The sequence below is a fragment of the Rhamphochromis sp. 'chilingali' genome (assembly GCF_963969265.1).
Source record: "Rhamphochromis sp. 'chilingali' genome assembly, chromosome: 1".
Classification (NCBI taxonomy): domain Eukaryota; kingdom Metazoa; phylum Chordata; class Actinopteri; order Cichliformes; family Cichlidae; genus Rhamphochromis; species Rhamphochromis sp. 'chilingali'.
Genome location: NC_137929.1, coordinates 30504469 through 30530828, shown reverse-complemented (window position 1 = coordinate 30530828; position 26360 = coordinate 30504469). Strand labels below are relative to the sequence as shown.

General features: G+C 41.7%; 1 protein-coding gene across 2 annotated transcripts in view; it reads left to right on the top strand.

The window, feature by feature from the left end:
- Positions 1 to 26360, top strand: part of LOC308386805 (RNA-binding protein with multiple splicing-like) — a 40592-nt gene continuing 14232 nt past the window's right edge. The window contains exons 1-6 of one of the 2 annotated variants that reach the window (XM_080866601.1): positions 1 to 528; positions 13856 to 13933; positions 14649 to 14687; positions 17166 to 17228; positions 20370 to 20520; positions 23578 to 23705. In XM_080866601.1, the coding sequence (XP_080722727.1) occupies positions 466 to 528; positions 13856 to 13933; positions 14649 to 14687; positions 17166 to 17228; positions 20370 to 20520; positions 23578 to 23705 (522 nt within the window). In that variant the 5' untranslated portion in view covers positions 1 to 465. The remainder of the gene's footprint in view (positions 529 to 13855; positions 13934 to 14648; positions 14688 to 17165; positions 17229 to 20369; positions 20521 to 23577; positions 23706 to 26360) is intronic. The other variant, XM_080866600.1, reaches the window with a different exon arrangement.

Here is a 26360-nt window from a genome sequence, read left to right as displayed (position 1 = left end):
CTGCCGCACGCAGGAGATGGGTAGAGAAGTTTGCTCGCGGCGCGGTCCGGTGAACATTACTGTATTTCATTTGGGGAACAGCAACAGCAAGAGGCTCTGGAAAAATAATACTAATTAAAAAAAGACGAAAAGTAAGGCTTTCCAGAGAATGCCGAGGAATATCCAACTCAACAGCAACATCAGCCGCAGCGAATTATTGTAATTATATATATGTACATATATATATATAAAATTAATGAGGTTTATCCGTCATCATTGATGTGGCCAAATTAGTGGGAAGTTCGGGTCAGTAGGGGGACAGCGGGCTCGCGCGCGGACTGTTGGAGGGTGCTTTGAATTTGTGGGTCCTGGAGAAGAAGCGCAGCGCGAAGCAGATTCAGAGAGAGCGAGAGAAGAGGAGGAGGGGGAAACAAGGAAAGAAAAGAAGAGCCGTCCGAGTGAAAGTGAGAAAGAGTCCCGCTCAGAATGAATAACAACAAACCCGAGAAAGAAAACGAGCCGAGTGAATTCACCAACCACGAGGAGGAGGTACGTATGCGAGCCCGAGGTGCTCGAGCGTCTGTCTGTGATACTGTGGGTGGCTCCTTGACCCGTAATGACATCCTTAATAAAAACCGAGTCATGCTAACAGCGACTGCTTCTTTTCCTCCACTCCTGTATTCATTAAGGTGTAGCTCGTATGCTGGTTTGTTTGTTTTCTGTGCCGTAATCTGGTTTTACCTCATAAAAGTTTCCAGTGTTGCTGTTTACATTATTAGACCGACTGTATGGTTCGCTCATAACAGCATCTATCACCGGTTTCCTGCAGGTAATGCGCTGTTATTGCACTGAATTCTTCACCTGTCTTCACTTTTACGTCTCTCCTCTACTTTTCTTTAAATTGTATTGTAGCCTTGTTGAAGTTAGCCGTCTTTTTTTTTTTTAATTTAAAAACAGCAGCAAGAACAGGGAAGGGCACGAAGCACTGATGAATCACTAACTAGCAAGTCTCGAATAACTTTGAAGTCAGGATTGTGTTTTTCCTGGCTGTGCTACGGCATTGCTAGCTGTGTCTTACTGTACAATAAAGCCAGACTTCACACAGCACTGGAAAGCAGTAGTAAAGGGAATTCAGAGCCAGGGCGAATTAGTTTTCACTGAAGCTGAGGGAGCAATTGAAGTTGAAACAACTGCCGCTGCAACATGTAGGTAATAGCAGGCTGTAACAGAGAGCCCACTGCATTACAGTGGAGCAAGAATAGCCTCTTCTAATTACATCTAAACACAAACAGAATGGCTTTGTTTACCCCCCCCCAAAAAAAAAGAAAGAAAGAAAAACATTTGGTGGAAATCCATTTAACGTGTTCTCAAAGTATGTTTTCCTCTCTATCTCTATAATAGCCTCATTTCTTCCCTTTCTCCTCTGTAAACATTGCACAATCCGGCCCAACAATATCTCCTCTTTGGTAAATAAGCCTGTAACGGCTCTCCTTGCATGAGGCGATTTTCTTTGGCTCAGATGAATCTCTCTTCAAATGACAGACTTGTTATTTCAGAGCTCTGCACATCCGCAGTCGAGTGATGTAAGGAAGGTGTATCAGATTATATCAGATATTTCTCTTGGAGCAATTTGATTAGGTCTCAGTGTAGCGTTAGACACTTTGTAACTGAATAGTGAGATGTAGCCAGCCTGCTGTAATACCATATTTGGTCCACTGTTGAGGTTGCTATGGATGCGGGGGAACTGCTGTAGCACCACACAGATGAGGTAAAGACCAAAGAGCTGATTTCTTGAAGTTAGGGAGTTTGAGTTTAAAGCTTGTGTCACCTTCTCCTTTTACTAACAACACGTCAGTCAAGTAGGGCTCTGTAACCAGTACACGGCCCTGAGGGTATTCTTGTTATTGAATCTAATAAAAAACAACTACTCCGTGTAAAATGAACATATTCAACAAAAGAAAGATGACTACTCAGCACCAAAAGATGTCTGTGTATGACCATCTAACTGTACAAACTGCAAATATGTCCAATTAAAAGTCTCATAAGTGGCAAATACTCACATTTCAGAAGCTGACGCCAGAGAAATACTTGAGTTTTTTGTCTAAAGCACCTTCTTAAGCACCTGCCTGTTTTGAATTAAGTTGAGCACAACACAGCTATAATTAAACCAAAATAGGGCAAAACACAAGAAAAGCACTTGATCTGTTACTATCGACACAAGCTTTTTGTAGCTGAAATGTTTAGTTGCTCATTCTCATGAGCGACTGATCATATTAAAGCACGAAAGCTTTCAAAATGTGAGGATTTGCTTCTTTTCTTTTTGCTTTCGTGACACTCGGTTACAGTCACGCCGCTTACGGATCATTTTTCTAAGACCAAACAGTTAAATGAGGACTTCAGATTATTCAAAGATCTCAACTGCAGGATAGGTCTACGAGGAAATAAGCTGTGTTAGCTGCAGCTGTAGTTCGCCAAAGACACAAGGCTTCAAACTTCTACCCAGCTATTAAAAATTCTGTGATGTCCATAAGCTCAGAGATGAGGTGCAGGTTGTGTAAAAGGCAGGCAGACAGAGACCTTAAAAGGAGACTAATAGCCAGACAGATCTAATGGTTTTGGAAATGTTTGGAAGCCATCCAGACCGGCAGGGACTTACATTTACTTGGGTGAATTAACGTTAAGGTCAGACAGCACCACTTTATCTTTTGTGGAACGGTGTGTGTTGCATGCAGAGGAGCAGGGAGTTTGTCACAAGCGCAGATACATATTCAAGCTTTTTGCAGGCCCGTGCGGATGTACTCAGACTAATTCACGCTTTGACTTAGTTTCACTTGTCTTGGGGGGGTTTGCATGAAAGTCTGGTCTGCACAAATGTCCCTTCACTTGATGCAGAAAGCATAAAAATGCCAGCAACAGCACCACAGAGGTAACCATAAACTATAACCTCAAGAGAGCCAAAGTTTAACAGCCTTGCTGGTATGACTCTCACATGCTGAGCAGCAGCAGCTCTCCGCCCCTCCTCTTGGGCAGTGTAGTATGTGACTCAATGGATCACTGATTCGCACCGGTAAAGCACTGCAGCGAGCTCGGCTCCTCGTGCCCGCTTCATTGCTCAACCCCGCATGCCGTCGTCTGTGTACACGAAAGCTCGACGATGCTTAATGTTTATCTTCTGCGGACCGCCGCTCACCAAACATGGTCTTGTTGCAGGAAAGGTATGCAGGTTTCGGGGGCCTGGCAGCATCTAATCTCATGAGCCGCTCTGATAAGCGACATTATCAGGTGTTCTGGATGCTTTCGCGTACTGTGGCACTTCACTTCGCCGATGCTGCCGAGGTGACACGCCGTCGCCTTATTGGTGAATGTCAAAAGATAAGAGTTTGAACGAGGTCCGGTTTCCAGACCTTGTATGGACAAGACACCTGGAGCGGGTTTTCCAAAGCTTGACTCGAAGATGCTTTTAATAGATCGGCCTAGCGTGTTTTTTCTGTAGTCTTGACCGCGGCGGCGGCAGCGATGTGGAGTGTACTCAGAAAACCCCGAGTTCAAGTGATTAATTCCAGATGTGTTATCAGGAAGGAGACGGTCCATGACAACGGGGGCACACTGAAGAAACAACCCAGTTCACCTCAAATTAATCCCATCAGTTTATAAACGATTAGCTGATTTATTGATCAGTCGGATACCTGATTGCTGGGAAAATAAATAGAAGTTGGAATCCAGTGACTGTGAAATTTTCTGGAGACGTTACTAAATCTTTATTAATTGCTGTTTTTGAGCATTTAGGCAATGCAAAAAATCTTTATACTGACAAATGGCATGTTATTTACTGAAGTGAGGCAGTTATTTGTGTGCAACCCTATTTGAAAACCACATGTAAGCACAATGAGCACATTTTAGTGATTTGCAACACTGATTATCTGTTAGTAATTAAGGCTATTAACTGAATAAAGTCTTCTGGTCTTCTGTTACTGAGAAAGGACCATGTTTGGACTTATAGACAGTTTATGAGACAAAATCCTCTCTTTGTTACACGTAACCTTTGGCTCTGGGGTCTGATGGGGATCTTTCGCCTGGATTTTCTAGCACTTGGTAGGCAGTTCACTACAGAGAGAAAAGGTGTATGTATGACTACATGGAATGCTTTGTAGCTGACCGATTCACCCAATGAAGATTGACCTTTCACCTCTTTGATGTCAGTTGCCCTCCAGCTAAAGTGTATTTACTTAAGTTGAATCTCCCCACACCAAACTTGGAGGTCCACCAGCCAACCTCTTGCCTTTTGACAAATGACTGAGCACAGAACATCCCTCTTTTTATTTGTTCCTCCACAAGGTGAAACAGTCTCTTACTCGAAATCGTAGTTTACATGAAAGCGGAGCTGTCTCTCCCCCGGATGTAACACTCCAAAGGCAGCAGAAGTATGAAACTTGTCAGACATCTGTTGATTCTTGTTCCCAGCTGATCATAAACATTTAAGTGGATCTTTACAAGTGCCCGAAGAGAAACCGAATATCACTCAAGCAGAGTTCAGCAAATGTGGCGTATCTCCCTGGGGTGTAATTGGATTGTGCTTGGCCTGCTTTGGGTATCTAGCAGGTCCTCTTCAAATAGCAGGTCATGTGGCCACCGTGACCTTTTCCATGAAGAGATGTAGGTGGGGAGCTACGCTGCTGGAGAAGCACGGTGAAGCGGATGAAGGCCGGTGCCAGTCTGTAAGCGCGGTGGCGTGGGCATGTGTGTGGTCTGTACATGTGCATGTATCTATGAAAAGGGCACAAGGATATATTAACTCTCTATGACAAGAAGCATGACCAGAGGGGAGTATAGAGGGTAAAGTGGCCATGATAGGGAAAAAACATCCAAAGGATTGTCTGTGAAGTAGCCTATGTCAGACAGATATATAGACATATACACGATAAAAAATCCCTATACAGGCTCAGGCAAGCAGTAAAACCCTGCTCTATCTACCCGTCTGATAGTTTGGCGTTTATTTATAAAAGCGCCAAGGGAATTGTCATCTTATCTTAGCCGTTTGTCAGCTGCGCGACAAGAGGTATTTGAAAAGACAACAACAAGGCTCAGCGTCAGGAGCAGCCGGCTGGCAAAAGAGCCTGAAAAACAGATGTGAGGGGAAAAGACAAAAGTCAGAGATAATAACTGTATCCAGGTGGATAATTATACATACCTCTATATGTATATTACTCCTCTTTAAAAACCTTACCTGTCACTTGCTTTGAAATAAATCACATGCTGCACAGCGGAAGGAAGCGTGCGCTTTTTTCCTAGACAGCGCCAGCCATTTTGTTCTGCTTGGTAATACTGTGTTTATGCACTTCATCTGTCACCTCTGATTAATATTGCTTACTCATGAGCTATAATTATCTGCCTTATTGTATACAGTATCCCATCTTTGTCTCTTTGCACCTGCCTTCGCTCTCCTTTTATGCTCTCCACATTGTCTCAGCTCAGGTGTTCGATAAATTAAAGGGAAACAAAAGTAATTAGGGCCGTACGATGAGGCCGTCCAGTGCTTTTTCTGCAGTAGGTCGCATTTTGCTGGAATGGTTTTGATCCAGTTTAAAAGGAAGGGTCGTTCCCAATCGATGCAAAGTTGTTCTGAGTGATCACCTTTATGCTGGGATGAAACCTTTCTATCCTGAAGGCAGTGGTCTGTTTCCTTCACAGGCCGCGAGGGGTTGCCGATGATGAAAATTAAGTCAAGAATGGCATTTGATACCCTCACTAGAGTTCCAGAGACTGGTACAACCAATGCCAAGGCTGGCAGCACATGGTGGCCCAGCGCATTACATTTTTTCTTTATTTTGTGCCCAGCCACCAGCCCCCCCACCTCCTCTCCTGCTCCCTCTCTACAGTTTTATCTCCCTTCCCCTCTGTTTCCTTCCCTCCGTCCTTTTCTATGTCCCACCCTTTTTCTTCCCTTGCTACCTCCTTATCGTACTCTTTTCATTTCCTCCCACATTCCCTCCCTCCACCCCAGTAACTGTTTATAATTTCTCTCTTCTTCTGCACTTTCATAGCTCTCCGTTCTTTTTACCCCCCCTCCCGTGCACCCAATTTAGTCCCACCAGACAAACTCCTTATCCCTTCTCAGGGCCATGGACTCTTGACGCAGAGATCTCTGAACATAGGGACCATTTATGGACATGGAAGAGCCTTAAAGACACAATCTAGCCAGGGAGAAACGTGCCAGTCTGACTATGCAGCTGCGTGCCAGCCGCCCTTTGGCTGACCAGCAAGAATTAGCAATCCAAGGTCAGACCTGAAAAAACTAGAGAAAATGTTACCCATAGCAAACTAGCTTTTTCTCTTGTCACAGTAAAGCTGCTGACTGTAGGACTTCAGAATTTACTGTAATATAATATAATATAATATAATATAATATAATATAATATAATATAATATAATATAATATAATATAATATAATATAATATAATATAATACATAATGACTTATCTAATAATTAATAATGGTATTTTTCTAGTTCTAGATTCTAAAATGTATTATTTGTTTTGTTGTGTATGCTAGCAAACTAATTATGTTTGGGATTTTGTGTGTTTTTACTAGATATCCCCAAGATATCAGCTAAATATCTGCATTGGCTGATAACACCGTGGCCCTGTTGGTTTGACCATCTTGGAAAATAAGATGCCATGTACAACAGCCTGACTGATTATTGGCAGGCCAATATTATTGGCCAATAGTAGTTATTTGCCAGTAATATTAGCACTGACATTTATAATAGTGATGAAAAAAGAAAAAGTAGAAACACAGTTCAACCATGTTATGAGTGCTGATGTTGCATAGTTTGTCCTTTACAGGGCGCTCTGCAACTGCCCTACTTGTGAGTAATTAGTAAATACTCATAAATAACTACACATAATATGGAAATCTGTTTGTTTAATGTACCTGAAAGAAAAAAAATCATCTATTATATTATAATTTTAAATCACTGGTATCAGTCTTAGAAAGCCTATATGAGTCTTTAACATTCTCTGTTGGTTGGTTAAAACCATTTACCGGTGTTAGTGGCCAATATCTGACACGTCCAAACCCTTTGTGTTGTCCAAATGCTTAAAAAATTGTAAAGAGTTGCTGAAAGATTTAAGAAAAGCTGCTGTGGTTTTTATTATAGGGTAATATTCTGCGATCATGCCTTCCTTTTTTGACCTTTGATTCTCAAAACAATGAATTGCACCAAAAATGCTGAAGCTGTATGGATGGACGGATGGATAAAAAGCAGTCATTATTTGCAGATGAAAATATGGGATCACTTAGTGCCATCAATGACAAACCAAAAGAAACAGCTGCAACGCATAAAGGAAACGACTTGTTAGCAGTAGGCTAGGATTTCTTCATGGTGACGCCGAGGATGACTGAGTATCCTCCTGTTGTTTTTTGTTCCTCCGCTTGCGCAAGACGCTTTAACCCTCTGCCCACCCAACCAACCACAACACTAAACAGTCTAAGGTATCCTTGTTAGGTAGGCGACAACAAAGGAAGTCCGGGAAAGGCTGATGCGGAGATTAGTTCACGTTAATGAGCACTTAGGAATTTAAAGTCCATTCAGCGAGTGTCATCAGATAACAAAGGGAAAGACGAGAATGGCGTTTGTATGAAAGACTTTTGATGAACTCTTTGAATGGGTCGTTTGTTGGGTTGATGAGAAATAAAAGACATCTGTGCATGATCAAGAGAAGAGGTTATTTTCTAAGTTAGATTAAAAGCTAGTGGAAGTGTTATGGTGGGAGGAAGAAAAGAGCAAAAGAAGGAAAAACTGAAGCGGGCGCCTGCTCGCTTTTCCTAGGCCGTTTGTTTTAAATGTCTTTTAAAGGTTAACCTGTTGGAACATTTACAGACCCTTACTGAGCAGGAAGTGCTCGTCCAAAGCACTTGTGGGAGTAAGAGAGAGAGACAGAGGAAAAACAAAGCCGTTAGGAGTGTGCTCAGTCTCACAGTTGACCCCAGACGTGCACAGTAACCCCGGGCTAATCTGTGACCTCCGACCCCAAATGTGAAACTTGACCCGTTGAACCCTGGCGATTAAGAGGCAAAACCGAGTCATCCATTAATGGTTGTTTGACACCTCCCGGGCCTGCGGTCGCTCACTCCTCACATTCCCTGATAGAAGATGAAGAGGAAAAACTTGTGAGGATGATGGAGAGTGATGTCAAGCCGGAGCAGTGACAGTTCAGGGGGTGTGGGAGTCTGTCAGTCGGGCTGGGTTTTAATCACGCCGTGCTCATCTGATGCAAGAAAACTCAACCTGCCCTGTGCTCACGTGGGCTTACGGGTTCACTTTGATTTTTTTTTAGCTCGGTCACAGAGAACAAGGACTCGGGTGGATTTGAAAGCAAGCCGCGTGGTGGACGGGCAATGAAACATTTCCTCTGAGCTTTTTTTTTTCTCTTCTTCTCCTTCTTCTTTTATTATTTCATGTGCAGGTACTCGCCTCACTGTTGCATGCACACTTGCTACGTTATGCTATTGTACCCTCTCCTCAAGGTTAGAGCCGTGTCCTGCCACTTCTGGCTCGAAGGACCTCCGTTTATTAACTTGGCTGTCGAGCGCGCACGCGCACACGCGCAGGGAGGGAGAACGAAACACATAGTAATCTTCTCACATTGCACCAAGGTCGCGTCCCTCATTTCAGCCAGAACGAGCGGTCAAAAAAGCACTCAATTAAAGTCAGGGCAAATATGTGAGAGAGCCACATAGTGCAGCCGGATATAATGAGGCATTTCAGGCAATTGCTGTAACAAATTTAACAGTCTACAACGTAAGCTGAATAGAAATGACACATTAATACGTTACGGGGTTGTCCACTTAGACAAATCGGGCCTCTTCGTAACGGCAGCGTCTTCACTGGAGAAAATTTGACGTTCATTTGTACACATTTCGACTGGTGTTGCCTTCAGTCATGGTTATGGCTGTGAAACAGCTGTGGTGTCAGATGTGGCTTTGGTGATTAAATCTGCATAAAATTGTGGCTGTTTGGTGGAAGTACGTCTGAGGCCTTTTGTTGGTTCAGTCATACGAAAACATTCTTCTTATTATTACTATTGATTCAAAAAACTTGTGTGCAAAGGTTTGATTATTTTTATGATTTCCTAATATTTGAAAACTCCATAAATCATCAAAAAGAACCTAGTTCATGTCTTAAAGTGTGTATTTCCATTGTTTTCCAACAGCAGTTTAACTATTAACTACTTAGTAGAGTAAAACTGTGTGTGAGATTAGACTAACAGTAGAAAAAATGCAAATGCTCCCCGAGTTTGTTACAGAGTTCTGCGTGGATCGCCACCAGAAAATAAACAAAAATGAAGTCCAGTGCAAGATCTGCCAAATGCAAGCTAGGATGCCACAAGTCTCCAATAAATTGTTATTTCAGAGTAATTTGGGGTCGGGTGAGCAGTGATCTTTTCTTGAGCTGCCCATCTTTATTTTATGGAATATAAGCAAAGTGAAAATTCTTTGAGAGTAGCAAAATATAAAGTATTTATTTGGGGCTTAACCCAATGCATGGCACTGTTAACAGAAATAATAAATCTGAATAACCTGACTCGACCATCCAGATCTCCCAGTTTCATATACAAAGACACAGATACAGTATATCTTTGTTGTTTCAATAAGGGACATGCACATGTTGACGTATGATCTAGGAAATCGTGATTTCATTGTGTTACTGTTTTCTGACATCTCACAGAGATCCAGCTAGCCTTGATACTTGTCATAGATTGATGCTGAAATACTAGTGCCAGCTGAAAGACTTTCAAATCATAGTGAAATAATGATTGAACCCACAACAACAACAAAACAGATTTCCTCTTCAACACAGCACTTGAGTCTTATTATGAGCACAGGCTCCTCCCTCCATCCATAGGATGCAACAACGGCAATGATAGCATATCAATAGGGTGATGACCTCACCCGGTGCTTGTTGAGTCAAAGATCTCTGATTAGAGGTGCACAGATCCCCTAGGACTTGCTGCAGAAGTGGCCTTAATAGAATCTGATGTTTTTGGCCTGGGGCTCTGCACTCTGCTGTGCACCGCTAAGGCGTTGCCAGGGAACTGCACTGGCACGCCGGCTGGGAAGTACTCAGCTGGCTTGTGGTAGGTAGGGACTGCTGTTTTTGATCGAAACCTGCCTGCGTGATAGTGTTTGAGCACGCCATAAATGGTCAGCGATTCAAAGGCTTAAACCAGGCCACTCAGCACTATGGAAATATAGGTATGTGACTCACGGGGAACCAATAAAAACAGACCCAATAAAACAGCGGCCGAAGGTTTGTCTTTGCTTTTTTTTACAAATCTGCACAATCTGCTCAACCTCCGGCTTGACCTTCGCTTTAGTTTACTGCATCATGAAAGTTTGATGTCTCACTTTACCTGGTGGGAGCATCTTTACAGCTCCCTCCCTTTATTTATTTATTTCTTTTAAGCCAACCTGATAGAGGCATAAATATAGACTGATATTATAATCAGCAGCAGATGTCTGAAGAAGAGAGCAGCTGATAGATTTACCTGTGAATCATCCTGTATCCAGCGTGTGTGCAGCCAGCTCCACGCTGGACACACACACACCGGAAAAAATGATCATATATCATAACAGCTGACGTCAGGAAGTCTCAGGAATGAGGTTCAAGACAGCCAAGAATGTCCTTTTGTTCCGAGTGTGCACAGGAGTCATTGTGTTTGTCTTACTCGTGCATCACATCCAGCTCCTAAGTGGCTATTATCAAGGCTGAAGACAGGACTTAAATCACAGATAAGATCTTAGGAAGCTTGGCAAGGAAGGGTTAGACGACTAAGATTTTCTTAACGTGTGCAATTCTGACGTTCACTCTTGGCTTTTTTCCACCTAGAGTAAAATTACAACTCCTAAAAAGAGCGTCGTATAAATCTGTCGTCTTAACCGCGTCGGTGCGAAAGCCCGACGTCGTTCACTTGGGATGAATTTGGCATCTATTTTTGCGGTCGTGTGCAGAGTAATGCTCACTGTAACGGCAAAGCTGACAGAGAAAACAAACACCGTCCCTGATAGAGATTTCAAATCTGAAAGCTTTGGTGTCTTTCTTTTGACTTATCTGTCTTCATCTCAAAGAGTTTTTCTTATTCTTTTTAGATTTTTAGAGCTTGAGCACCATTTCTATTTTTACAGCACTTTTTTTTTTTTACTACGGCATTATTAGTTTTATCAGCCTCAACAGCTGTCAGAGACTGACCTTGCTTGTGTCTGATTGATACCATCCTTTTCTGACTCTTTGTTCCCATGTAACTCCATATAAGGAGACCTTCAATTGAGTTTACTTAAACAGAACTGCCAGAGACAGAGCGCAGTGACGGCCCTGCAGGGTTCAGCTCAGCTCAGATAAGATAAGAGCAAAGGTGAGAAAGTCGCTGAGGTGAGATTTTTCTCTTTTTTTTCTTCTTCCGGATGGATGGGTGGTTTGGCACTCGCCAGCTCTCGCTCTCCTAGTTGCTAAGCTCCTTTGTTTGTGTGTTGCTCTGCCTTTGGCTTCACTGTTGCGTATCAGGTTACATGTGGGAATGAGGTGCCGTGTGAGTTCAGCAGTTCCTTTGTCCCCTGAGTTGTGAATCCACTATCTAATGAATCTGGGAGCTTTGAATATACTCTGTGTAATTGCATAGCTACGGTTTTATTCTAAACTGGGCCCTGTACAGAATCAGATTACAGTATCATGCTGTGGGATGTTGTGACGTTTGCAGGGGTGTGTGTTTGCATTGTTTGATTGTATTGTCTTCTGTGCGCTGAAGCATTTGTCTTCCTGAACCAAGATCTTTCATTCGGTGAAAGTTCCAGGTATGAGTCAGGATTGATTTGTTTTCTTAGATTGCATGCTGGCACACCTATATATATATATATATATATATATATATATATATATATATATATATATATATATATATATATATATATATATATATATATATATATATATATATATATATATATTAGAAAAATAACCTATACCAATACATTCACAACAGGCCAGTATTGGCCGATGATGTCATTCAATCAATTAAACAGTTTTAAAAGTACCCATTATTCCCCGTATGAGCCAGTTAATTTTGTAACATTTTATTAGAATAGGGAGTTCTTTCTCTTGTTTGCTTGTTGTTTTGTAAAGCTTGATGGAGGTTAAAAGCAAAAGTACAGCTGTTGCATTAATAGGAGACAGATGTGTAACATCTCCTGGACTGACCCTTCATTAAGGGCAGATGTGTCTACAATTACATGCAACTAACAGAACTTTCACTGTTTTGCTGCTTCCAGAGTGTAACGGGATCTGCATTCACGGGCTGTGGTGGGGCATCCCAGCATCTGCATCCTATAGTGTTGCTCTGCGTTTCATAAATGTTGCGGCTGGGGCTAATGTGTGTTACAGGGCTACTGCTGTATTCATCTGTTTTTTAGATCTGGTAGCCAGGTTGCCGATTGCATAACTGAAGGATTTGTGCTTTTACACCCCTTCTGCGTCACTAGAAATATTATTTTGAACAATAATGTGGAACAAATGCATCTGTCACCCAACCATTCGATCAATACTGTTTCCATGTCAGGGATAATTGATATGTATAGCGAGCCTGACTAATTAACTTAAGGTAACTCCTGTTATTGTTTTGCCAAACCAGGATGGTATTAATTATTCATGAATCTTGAAAGGAAGGAAATCTCTACGAAGTATTGTTTAGTTAAATGTTCTGTCAGCAAGCAAAGGCCTGTGTGACTGAGGCCTTGGTGAGGTGCTCACCTTATCATACTAAACATTTAACTTGTGAAAGGAATGCAAGGAAATCAATATTGGACTCGTTGGTATGTTTTAGCATGCTTACAAACTGAACAAGAGTCAAGCCATGCAAAGCATTTAGAAGAAACGAGATCAATATAGTGGCTTCAGAAGTATTAATAACCTAATCTGCAGACAAACACATAGTAGGTTGTACTCTGTGTTTCTAGTCTTAATGCTAAGCTAAGCTAACTTGCTGCTTAGGTTTGCTTTACATATATTATACAGATCTGACAGCAGTACCAAACTTCTTGTGTAACTTCCAGATTTATTGCTAGTCTCTGTGCAGGTGAGTTAACCCCCGCTCAAGCATGTCTGGTATCTCTTTCTTTGACGTCACCTAACTATTTTTTATCATCTAAGGTTTGACACTTAGGGGGTTTATGCACTTTGTATCCTCTAAAAAAACCCTAAAAAACACTAGAGATTCCACACTTGAAATGAAAAGCTTTAAAAAGTTTTACCTTCAGCACACCTCCAGCGATCACGCTGCGTGCATTTCCTCCTCATCATCATCGCATGTAATAACATAAGAACCCCGTCCTTCCCTGAAAGCACTTTTGTAGTTATTCTTATTTTGCACCCTGAGGGTTTTGCACCTTCTCTGACTATGGGCTGTGGACCACAACAATTACATTTCCATTTAGTCTGTTGTAGCTAACATTTACATTATAATTCCCCAGCAATGCCAGCTCAAGTTGAAAAGTTGAAAAGTTCAAATGTAAAACAGAGGCTAGAGCTGCGAGGGAGGGTTACCATAAAACACAGCAGGTTGTAGATTACACAGGAGAACACAATGCTCTTACTGTAGAACGCACTGTGTGTCTTAGTGTGTTTGCAGAGCTGAAAGATACCCGTATCTGGATTTAAAAAGTTTATCTTTCAGTGTAAAGCCAGCCTCGGTAACTGTTTAACTCATGCTCATTGTTCTTTTTCCTCCTAACCTCATCTGTTATTGTCAGAAAGGCAATGTAGCTATTTATAACTGGTGGAGGTTAATGAAAAATACATGATCTTTGTCTCTCTCGTGTCTTCCTCAGGTCCGAACACTATTTGTCAGTGGGCTACCACTGGATATTAAACCGCGGGAGCTCTATCTCCTCTTCAGACCATTTAAGGTATGTTTGTATGTTTTAAATGGATGGCCTGCTGCTATTCTTAGCAGCTTACTTTCCAGCAGTCAATGGGACCTCCATTAATGGTGATGAAATAAACGGCAATGGAAACTCTCCCGCGAGGTTCAAGTGTCTGTGTTCTTAAAGCCGACGTTCAATCACATCTTGATCCATGAGAAGCTTATGTCTCATGGAAAAATGGCTCAATGCCTGCGAAACAAAAACAAAGCTGTTTGCTTCACCTCAGAAGCTCCAACTTTGTTGCAAGAACACAGACCCCCAGAGTTTAGTTCAGGTGAATACATGTAGATGTTGCAAGCTTTTTGAACTATCGACCAAGACTAACGCGCCTTAATGGTGCAGCAGCAGCAGCAGCGCTGTTTAAGTGATTAATGCATCTAATCGCTCACTTAAGCAATGTTCATGGTATGTGCTCTGAGTAAATGGTTTGCATCACGAGTGTTGAAAGCAGTAAATCTTGCTTAATCAGGTAAGACACAACAATCTAGTCCATATGGTCTTCATAAGAGCGCCGTGACCTGTGAAACTGCCAAGCTTAGTCCTCCGTGACCCCAACATGCCAACATTTTTGAGTAATTTAGCAAAAAAGCTTTTGTAAGTGTAAGCAGCCTGCGTGTTTTGCAGCTTTTTAGCCACTAAAGTTGAATTTTTGCTTTGTTATGTGTATTTCTGACATTTTGTTTTCTGTTTTTTTCAGGGCTATGAAGGCTCCTTGATAAAGCTCACTTCTAAACAGGTATGCTAACAAGTCTTGGATCTGTGTTGTGTTCAAAGAAACTCCTGAATGAAGCCGGTCAGTCTCTGGTCACACTGTTACTGTCCACATTACTTCTTGCTCATCGACACCTTTGCATCTTTTTCTTCTCTCTTTGTGTGTTTAGCTTGTTGAGAAAGAAGGATTAGCAGGAAGTGCCTTTAATAGAAAAGAAAATAACAAATAACAAAGGTTTCCGGGGGGAGGGAGAACGATAGGAGGGGAAAAGTGTTGCACCAACTTGCCTTTGGCAGTCGGATGTAGTGCTTGTAGTTACAGCGAGTCGACTGGTGGGCTGTGTGAGGACGAGGAAGAGAGACGGGGAAAGAGTTTCGAGGTGTCAAAGTGAGCGTTTTGACAAGAGCAGCACTGATGGTTGAGTTTTGCCTCCAGGGTTGCGGGACTGAAAATGAGCCCAGCTGGCAGGTGTCCACGTCCAGAGTGGAGCAATTTAGCTTCATGTCAGCTTACTTGTTGCCACTTTACACTGTTTCTCATAAAGACATGACATGCTCATTAGAAGGGTTTAAAGCGATTTGGGTTGAACTTGCTGAGTGTAATACCTTAAAACTATTCCTGAAACCAAGTACAAAGGAAAGCTTTAGGCTCTCTCTTTTTGTTTCACTGCTATTGCGTGCATTCAGAAAAACTCATTCTAATGTATGTATCTATGATTGAAGTCTAATTTAGCATTAACGGTTCTTCTCACTTGTTTGGTGATTTTGTTGCCAGTTATTTTCTTACAGTCAAGGTTTATACACGTGTGGCAGTGGGCCTGAAAGTGGCCGAATTCAAAGATTAAAAGGTGTGGCTCGATACTTTTGTTGTTTTGGTGTTGTTCACAGCAGACTGTGTTGTTTGTCAGATAGTTCCACCTAAGTTAGCCAAGCTGCAGCTACCTGTTTTGGGACACCTGCCAGTCGAAGCAGCCTCTCCCCTGAGTTTCAGCCTTACCCTATCGAGACGGATCAATTATTAAAAACATCATGTATGATATAGTTGTTATGAAGGAAGAAACTATGAACCGAGACTTGAACAGCTTGCTGTAAGATGCTATTTAATGCTGTTTAGTAGGACATTTTAACATGAGAGTCTATGGGGATTGACTCGCTTTTGTTGGCAGCCTCAAGTGGTCACTAGAGAAACTGCACTAGCTTAATTTTCAGCCCCTGGAGAATATTTGGCTTTTAGACTATGATGGAATTCACAACCTGTTTTACCTTTGTGATTAAACTGTGACTCGGAGCGATGTTTCTCCAGCCTAAGTGGCATCTTCAGCGAGAGAACTGCTGTGAACTGATGCTTATGTTAAGACAAAGTGCTGCCCCCCATTTCCTCAGGGTTTGTTTGGAGCAGCTCTCCTCCTTGTTAATGTTAATGACAATGGCCACGCAAATCAATCGATCTCCGTCTCTCTCTTCCAGTCCAAGAACTCCCAGCCATGTCCAGTCCAAGAACTCCCAGCCATGTCCATATATAGCAAAAGCCTGATCTCAGAGCCTTTCTATTTATATTCCTGTTATGCTTCCTCCTCCTGACGTCTTCACTTAGTCTTTCTTTTCTTTTTGTGTTACTTTTCGGGGGTTTTCTTTTCCTCCACATCCTCCTCCTCCTCCTCCACTGCACTTCTTCAGAATTCCCATAACCCTAGACTGCTTTTCCAGATCACACGCAGCAGTGTGACCCCATGGGAATAACATGTTTAGAGTTTTCTGCAATCTCTCCCCCACCACCACCTCCACCACCACCACCTTCTCCCAACGTCCCCATCCACATACAAGACAAAAATATGTATTTTCTGTTCATATCTGCAGTCAGAAATCCTGCAGCCGCACCTACACCCCTGTGAGTGTGTGTTTTTTTTCCTGTTTTATTTCTCCTCACCTTTACTACTGGCTTTGAAGCGATGTCGCTGGAATATAAAACAAGTGTGGGTGAAACAGATGCGAATGAGAAAATGCTGCACTGACAGGCCTGTTTGAGGAGGTCTTTAAGAAAAAACCCCCCAACTTTTTCTACCCGTTGCCCCACTTGCTTTCATTTTCACCTTTAACCCTTGAAATTCCCCCCCCCCCCCCCCCCTCCCTTTCTATCTTCTTCTCCTTTTTCAGCTTTTACTCCCTTCTCTGCCTGTCTCACACTAAACTCTTACATGCTTGTTCTCACTCCTGCATTGCCCGTATTTGGGCAAAGGGGAGCCGAATGATGAACTCTACAATGAAAGTGCGTCCAGCCTCCAATCGCCCTCCGCCTCCCCCTCCCCGCTCTGTCGCAATGGTTTTATAAACAGGAGAGAGGGAGAGGGAGGCAGAGAGGTAGGGGGTGGGGTATGCTAAGATGTTAAAAAATATATATATATATATATAAAAACATGTCTTTGTCACTCAGACAGAAATGCCGACTCAGTTTTCTGCCTTAAACCATGTTTCTTTCTTTTGTTCTGTCTCCTTGTCTCCCCAGCCAGTGGGGTTTGTCAGTTTTGACAGTCGATCAGAGGCGGAGGCTGCTAAGAATGCCTTGAACGTAAGTGTCATGCCCTCGTTGTGCTCCAGCTCAGCTCTAGTGTTTCTCATGAAATCTCATCTTTTTTTTTTTACTGCCTTTAGTGCAAATGTATTTGAAAGCGGGGGAAAAGCGTTTTCTATCACATGAGGAAAAAGCTGAAAAGTGAAGCAGCGAAGGCAAATATATCACAGCTGCTCTAAAATAGCGTGTGTCTGAATGTTTCTGTTTGAGTAAATAAAGTCTTTTTTTTTTTTACTTTAAGCTCTGCGAGAGATCCTGCAAGGTCAGAAGAAAATTAGCTGTTCTTCCACATAAAAATAGAAGATATTGATCTAGGGTTTAATTTTAATCTCTCGTATTTCAGAATGTGGCTCAGTAGAAAGCCTTGATGAGGCAGACTCTAACACAAAACAGAGCTCATCTTCTCACGCGGTTTTTATTCGACTCTCTTGAAACAAAGTGTAGACGGACGGTAATGAACGCCGCCTGTCTCCTACACCTTTGTTTTTCCATTGTTGTTTTTGTCTTCACCATGCACCGCCCTCCTCCGATTGCCTCTTAAGTTTTTGTTGATGTCTTTATCAAGGCAGCGGATCACTTTAACGGCCCTTCTCTTAAGTGGGACCGTGACAGCGCGAGCGGTGTGTCAGCTTTCTCAGATGTCGAGATATCGGTGCTCGTCAAAGGTAGAGCAGAGAGTTGAACAAAGGATAAAAATTATCATCTTATTATGAGCCAACAACAGCGAGACTGTTTCCGTAGAAGGGCTCAGTGGGGCTGAGAATTCAACGCTGCTCTTGTTTTTCAGGGAAAGCTACGTCCCGGGGGGTCATATGGAGATAAGCCAGATTCTGCAAACATCCATCTGCATATTGAAATATGGGCAAGACGCAGAAAACTGTGGGAGAATTTGGGGATTTGTTTCCTATCATAGTAGCTCTCTTATATTCCCTCCAAGCTGTGAGCCTCGAAAACAAAAAACTGAATTACCTCCAACAGTCAGAATCAAAGCTCTACATGGAGAAGGTGCTATAAAAAGACATTTCGAGGTAGATATTCCAACACATTTCAAGCAGAGGTGTGCTCGGGCCTCATTATTGCCATGTAGCTTATTACACCTCTGCAGCCTCTACTGGCAGAAGCCGCGAGTGCGCTGAGCCGAGGCAATCCCAGTTAATTCCCTCCCCTTCATGAGAAGAGTCATCCCTTGCTTGTTTCAGCCTTGCTTCGCCCGAGCCTGCAGGGATGAGTGCAAGTTCTCGTTTGCTGCCGAGAACTTGCACTCCTGGCTGCTTTTCTCCTCCGCTGATCTGACCTTCGTGCTTTTCTGTATCGTTTACAGGCAATCAAATGAGGTTAATTTCAGGGCGTTTATAGTTCCTGGTAAAAATGTGTCCAAGCGGAGTAAATGAATAGCAACTTTGACGATGCCACATTCCTGTTGTTTTTTTAATCCCCATATGTGGAGATGTTTGATGAAGATCTGATGGCAGGGCAGCTTTTTCCTTTGGCCTGTCGTGAGCAGTGGCATCTCAAGAATTCGCCAAAATGTTTGGCTCACTCTAAGCGGTGATGCCTGACGTATGTCAGGGTATTTGATGTCATGGTATTAAATTACACTGCATTCAGTGGGGAACAGAGTGAGGGCCTTGTGGCTTGTCTGCTTGTGTTGTAAATGACATCATGCGCCAGCCAGGTTTGTGTCATCAAGTTCTGATTTCCCATTGCATGTGTCGCTCAGAATAAGCAGCTTCAAAGGCTAAACAAATGAAAACGCTCTCGTCACGCCAAGATTTCAGCAGTAAATTGTACTGTACAAAGTGACAATTCCAGATCAAGCTAAACAACAGATAACAAGACAGGAAGTGCAGCAATGGAAACTGTACGCGTTATCTAATAAGTTCTGTGGGCTAAATTAGTCTGCTTCGTCACTACTTAAAGGCACAAGGCGGCACGTCTGTCAGTCGCTCCCTATTATTTATAACATCATCGCTTCACTGATGAGCAGACTTATTTATTTGGTCAGCCTCTTTAATGCACGGTTGCCAAACCAAGGTATTAGCTGTTGCATTTTTAACATCATAAAGCGTCATCATATGCTGATCATGCGCTAATTTCACTTCACTAAACCTTCCAGGAAAGCAAAAGACAGATAAGAACGTTATAAACAGCTTGTCTGTGCTTATATTTCGACTGGGAGCAGTATGTGAGGAAAAAAACATTTTAAATATGTAAACGGTCGATATTTAAGATAAGTTGAAACCAAATGCAAGAACTGAAATATCCATGGTTCCAGTATTCTGTCTGTGCCACAACAACCTGTCTACTATTCAACAACATGCATGTAGAAGTTATAGTAGCTGTGAAAATGAACTTGATTTAATCACAACAATAAATCTGATTATATGCAGTTGTGTTGAGGAAATATTATTCCTCAACACAACTGCATATAATAATGAAAACATAATTCAAGCACCCCTGAATATCAGATATGGCAGAACTCAGATTTTGATTAATGCAGCAGTCCCCGATCTTTTCTGCGCCACGGACCAGTTTAATGTCAGACAGTAGTCAGACAGTATTTTCACGGAGCGGCCTTTGAGGTGTCGTGAATAAATACAACAGAATAAAATTATACTGCCAAGACAAAAACTTTGGTATTTTATAAATATAATAATAAACGCGAATTCACTGTGTAATTGTGTAACTTTATTAGCAGCGTCCTCCTGAAATACGCCAAAAACATTGAGAGTAACATCCTCCTCTCTGCCCCTTAATGCGCTCTGGTCGCTTTGATAACGTGTAAATATTTCTTTCAAAATAAGACACACAACTACAACACCCAGGGAAACAGAGTTAACGATAAAAACCCTGAAAACCATAAATTTCACACCGGAGACTCAACTTTTGCGACGCGGTACCAAACGACTCATGGACCGGTCCGTGGCCCGGGGGTTGGGGATGAATGACTCATGACACCTGCTTTCAGTGCTAAGACATGGATACAATCTCACGGCTAAAATGCTTCATATTTCCTTTTTAAAGACTTGTCCATATGCATTACCCCTGTCAGTGTGCTCCCTCAGTTCTGACTCACCTGTCCTAAAAGCTTTCCACTAAACAATATTTGTGCTAACATATCTGTCTCATTAATCTCAGGGGGTACGATTTGACCCAGAGATTCCCCAGACTCTGCGGCTGGAGTTCGCCAAGGCCAACACCAAGATGGCCAAAAACAAGCTGGTTGGCACTCCCAACCCCCCTCCTTCCCAGCAGAGCCCCGGGCCACAGTTCATAAGCAGAGACCCATGTGAGTACGCCGACTGTTTACCCGCCTGTCGCTGAGTTTGTCTTACTTTTACATATTGTCCGTCTGCATTGCTACTTCCTCTGGCTGTACTGGACTGGACAGCTGTTTCCTTTTAGGATATTATTTTGTAATCGAGGTGCTTTTCTGTGCTGTTGTTGTAAATGTGCATGAAAAGGAGACTGTTGAGTCTGCTGCAGGTCTCTTTCATTGAATGCTGTTTTGTTTGCCCCTAAATTAAACATTACGTATTTGTCCCTCTGTGAAACGTTAATTTTGTGCGGGCGTGTAATGCTGTTTGTCGTTGTGATGTGTTAACTGATGATGTTAGACTAGTGATTCATTAACAGAGCATGTTTCAGCTTTAACCGTTTACTCTAATAACTTGGACTCAAGGTCTTCAAGTACAATGTGTGTATAATAATTTGCTAATGCGACTTTCCACCTTTTTTTTTTTCTTTTTTCTTGTGGTTAAATATTTTTCCAAGAGTTAAGGATTTTGAAAGAATCAGCTATTGATAGTTTAAACATAGGCCAGCTGTGGTAGTACATTCTTCCTGTATGACCAAGCTGCTTTTATCTTAGATCGTTTTATTTTTTTATAGCCGGGGAAAGGGTGTGTGCATGAGGCCCCGGAGGAAAATGGAAGGAAACGATTAATGAAACCGTGACGTAATCACTAGGAGAGAAATTGCTGTCATTTCCTGATAAGAGATGTTTAAACCAGCCATCTTTGTGATCATGCTTGGATAAATGGTTACCAGGAGACATGGAGAGCACAGGGAATGCTCCTCGAGATTATCTGCTAATTATCCAATGAGCTGCTGTGTTTTTTTCCCTGCATTTTTAAATGCTCACCCGCTCTGTACGACTCAGCACCGTCTCCTAACTCATGCACCGATGCTCGTTTTTCACAGTCACTTTGCACTTGATTTAGCAAGTAAATCATGATGTCTGACATTGTTTCCTCTCAACCTCTCCTAAAGTATGAAATCTAATCATGTAGTGTCAATGACCGTTCTCAGATACTGTCAAGGTTTTTGCATAATACATGTGCATTTTGAATTAATAAAATTTCCCCTTGAAATTTTTAATTTGTGAAACTAAAGGTCCTGCATTTCAGAAGCGACTAGATAATAACATTAGTGGCTGATGGACATCAGTTTTCCTGGCTAAAGCGATGGCAGGTCCAACTATCTATATATGAAGCTAATGAAGCTAATATTAGTTCACTGCATTGGTTAAAAGAAACATCTTTAGACCATACTGGTTCTGTAAAAGGCATTTTAAATATTTACATGATGATTTATAGTAAAGACATTTTTCTAAATACTAAGGCTAAAAATCTCTGGGTTAAAATTTCATAATCAAACAGTGTAACCCATATGGAAAAGATATATATAAATCTTATAACGTTTGTATCTGTCTTGTGTGAAACTTGTATAAAAAGCATACAAGAGTGAAAACAGATATAAGATCCCCAGAAAAATTATATAAATGAAACTTGTATTTTTTGGATACTTACTAAAAAATATATGAAAGTGGCCACTTTCATTAGTAAATCATATAAGCCTTATATGATTCAAGTAGGTAGGCCACATCTGATGCAAGTCTTTTATAAGTTTTTTCTGTTTCTTTTCCATATGGGAAGCTAAGGCTACGTTCACAATAATGTTGTAAGCTAAGCAAGGCTTTCATAGGTACTGTTGGCTTGGGATGATAAAGCAGAAACTTCATCAAGTTCAGCAACAAGCTAATACTAGCTATAGCAAATAAATACTGTATTTATTATGAACAGCTAATATTAGCTGTAGCAATTAGCTATAGCTAATAAATGCAGTATTTATTAGCTGTTAGCTTTTCTAGCTAATTGCTTGTTCACGATGCTTGAGTTAAGAGGATCATCATAGTTCTGTCTAAAACATAACTATATTTCAGAGATGAGCAGCCTCTTAACTCATGTAAATTATCCTTTTGCCTCAAGCGTCTTAACGATGTGTTTTACAATCACTGGAACCAGACTCGTTGCTATAATATGGAAACACTCGTATGTAGGAACATGTAAATGAAGTTTAGTGGTGGCTGATAGTATTGGGTTTTCTAGCTGCCTCTGATAGCCTTGAGCATTTTAAGCAATGCTGGGTTAGACATGTAGGTAGTAAAGCTAACAGCTAATTGCTGTTAGCTTTTAGCTTTCCTCAAAGCTAACGTTAGCTTTGACGAGAGAAACATTTTTTCTATTACGGAAAAATGAATGGATCATTCTTACTCCAGCCTGAAGCAAACCACAAAAACACTCAAAGTTATGTAGACAGTCTCTGTCTCGTGACAGTAGTTAAGCTGCAAGTTTAGAAAATAAATCTTTCTCGGCTGTATTGACATGAAATAAACACAGATGTTACTAATGTCAGTAATGAGGGCATTGTTCTGTTTATGTACGCAGCCTTAATTACAGTGAGTAGTAACACCTGTGTTTCTTCAGGAGGTATTAATCAAAAAGAGAAAATAAAATCATTTTGTGAAAAGCCTGACCACCTCATCATAATTAGATCATGAACAAAAAAGTAAACTATTATTCTCATGTATTTTGAAGTTATTCGATGCCTGAATGATGCTTAAACACAAAAGCTTTATGTAGCCTTTAACAGCAGCCTTTAACATACAATATTGTAGATATATGTAATGTGATTGCAGTTACGATTATTGTAACAGTATTTACCAACCATATTACATCAAAGTACCCACTGTGAAGAAGGTCTGTTGTGTAGAACGGCATTTGGGCTAGTTTTATTTGGGTAGTTATTTTAAAACTTATCTAAATGAACTCAAATTTCAGAAGTTTTACTCCTACCTCTAAAAAAACCCTTTTTTTGAGTATCTCTGTCTGTCTCCCAGTCTCTGGTTTAAACAAGAGGAAGCGACTTCAGACAACTGACATTCCCCCAGCACCCACCTTCACAATCACCACCATCACCGCCACCTCCACCCTGTCTCTCTAGCCACCCCACCCATCCACTTGCCACTCTCCTCACTCCACTCCTCCTCTTCTTCTTTCCACAGATGAGCTCACAGTGCCTGCTCTCTATCCCAGCAGCCCAGACGTGTGGGCCTCATACCCGCTGTACCCGGCGGAGCTGTCGCCGGCCCTTCCACCCGCTTTCACCTACCCCTCCTCGCTCCACGCTCAGGTAAACCCACCTCCCCTCCCCCACCGCCACCGCCGCCTCAGTCACCTAGCCCACCTCACAAAGACCTGCTGCCGTCAGCCCTGTTATCACTCTCTGCTTCATCCCACAGGTGCACCTCAGAGCACACATGACCCATTGTCACTGTTAAACACAGTCATGTTTAAATCAAATGTCTATCTATTTTTGCGGCTGGGGAGTTATTTTCCTTACAGACAAGGAAATGTATACCCAGCATCACTCAGTTTCATCAGTGTAAACAAGCTGCTTCTCTATAAAAGCATCTAAATACACATTTTCTTTGGCTGCAGGTTTTCATGTTGACTTTTATTGAAGCACTTTCAAGTGCAAACATATATATAACTATTGCCGCTGATACTGATCAGTCATGTTCATCTGCTGCACCAGTAGCACAGTGAAGGCAGAATTTTGGTATAATTTAATTGTTACATTGGTGCTGAAATTAGTGAGTTTATAAATAATTGAATTGTCAGTCCATTTTCACCAACCCTTCTCAGCGGAGCTGTTACCCGATCCCAGCACCTTCCAGAAATCGAAGTAAACTTAGCTGTTCACCTCACTCTCAAACTGCATGTCACATAATGGAGCCTGTGGTTTGGGCTGAGTTTTAGGAGGTCCAAGCAGGAAAAATAACTCTTCCACAAATTCCAAATGATACTTTTTTAAATCAGTAAAAAATAAATTTCTCAAACTGAAACTGATTTGTCCTGTTTTGCTTTTTATTTTAGACTAAAATCCTGAATGTATCCATGCATGGATACATTTACATCCACATATAATTTAGAATCACCACTTAACCCACTGTGTAAGTCTTTGGACTGTGTGACAACCTCCACACAGAAAGTACATGCAAACTCCACACAGAGAGGTCACAGCTGGCTTCAAATTAGACACCTTCTTGCAATGAGATGACAGTGATACCATTGCACCACCAGGTAGTATGAAATAAAGAATTCAACACCAAGATAATGTTAAAAATGGCATCACAGGACGCAGTTTTCAGATCTTGTAGCTGCTTAATCTGCACAGCTAAAATCTGCAGCTGTACAAAGGGTTTGGATCATTTTACCTCCATCTACCTCATTAATTATAGCAAATCCTTCTTTTCCAACCAGCCATGATCCAGTTTATTGAGGTCTTCTAATCTGCGCAGCTCTGCTGTGAGTTCATGTTAAAGTTCATTATCGATCTCTTGAAATTCTTCTCATGAAGAGCGTTTGATGCAGGCAGGCCCTCATGCAGTCTTAATGCCACGCATACAGTATGTACGGTTTTGAATGCAAGCTCTCACTGCTCACTTTGCAGTGTTTCAAACTCAATGTGTTATACAGTCATGTGGTGTTGCTTTTCTCTGCTCGAGGGAAAATTGAGCATTTCCACTTATAATATAGATACTAAGGTTATTTAAGTATAAAGGCCTCCGGGCGAAAACACTAGCTGAAGCTCAGATGATGTCAGCATTTGAAATGAATGCAAGAATCTGCCTAGCTGGCATTTTCCCACATGCATCGAGTATATTCACACCAGTGGCAGCTGATAACTGAAAAAACGAGGACGGACGAGAAAATCAATTCATGTTATGTTATAATAGTTAGTATATTTCCATTTTCTTGTGGTGAAGCAGTAAAACAGTGCCTGTGCTCTGGATGGGAATGATGTATGTATTCTTTGAAGCCTGCCAGCTTTGGTCATTTTGAAGAAACTGGCCCTTTAAATGGACCAGAGGGACAGACAGCAGTGCGCATTTCTGTGAAGCCCACAATAATAATACACCAAAATAATTAGTTAACTAATTACCAGCCTACATATTGCCATGTTTTCATAGTTACTGATGTTTAGAGCGGTCAAACTTGTGCACATTAGTGATACCGTGATCACTACCGCAGATACCGACCTTGAGCTAAACGGGAAAACTGGAAAAATAATAAGTACGACAAGAAAGATGTTTTTGATTTTAGTGAGTCAGTTTATTCCAAACCATTTAAGCAATGAGGGCTAAAGCTGTGCCATCACTGCAGAGCTCTCTACCCTTTGCCCAACGGGATCCAGTCACTCCAGTCCAAATCTATTTCCTATGCTAGTCCTTCATGGTTGCCTTAATGTTACCACTGGCTAGTGCAAGTATCTAGCTACTGCTTGATTTTTAAAAAGAGAAATGAAATGGGGAAAATTCTATATGTCCTGCACTTTTTTCAAAAGACCCAAATCAAATGTCACGAAGTTAATCACGTTTGTACAATATAGTGGAAGAGATCTGACGAGTGGAAGAACACAGTGTCAGTGTTTTACTGTGGATGTTCTGGCTGAGGTTGTCCTCCTTTAGAGCATCATGCTACGTGTTCTGCTCACTAACAGAGTAGTAGGAACGAAGCCAAAGTGTATTAAATTAATGGAAGAGGTCCCGCCCTGAGGACGTCAGACTCAGTGGCGAACTGAGGCTATAATTCAGGCTGGGACATCATCTCTCAGACTACTCTGTACATGCAAACCATCAGACTGCTAATTCTGCTGCCTTACCCTGGCTGCTGTTTAAGGAAAAACAATATGTGGCTATCAGAAATCACATCTAGCCAAAAGAATTCTCTTTAATCTTATTATTGTGATGTTTAATGAGATTTCGAAAATAAATAAATAAAA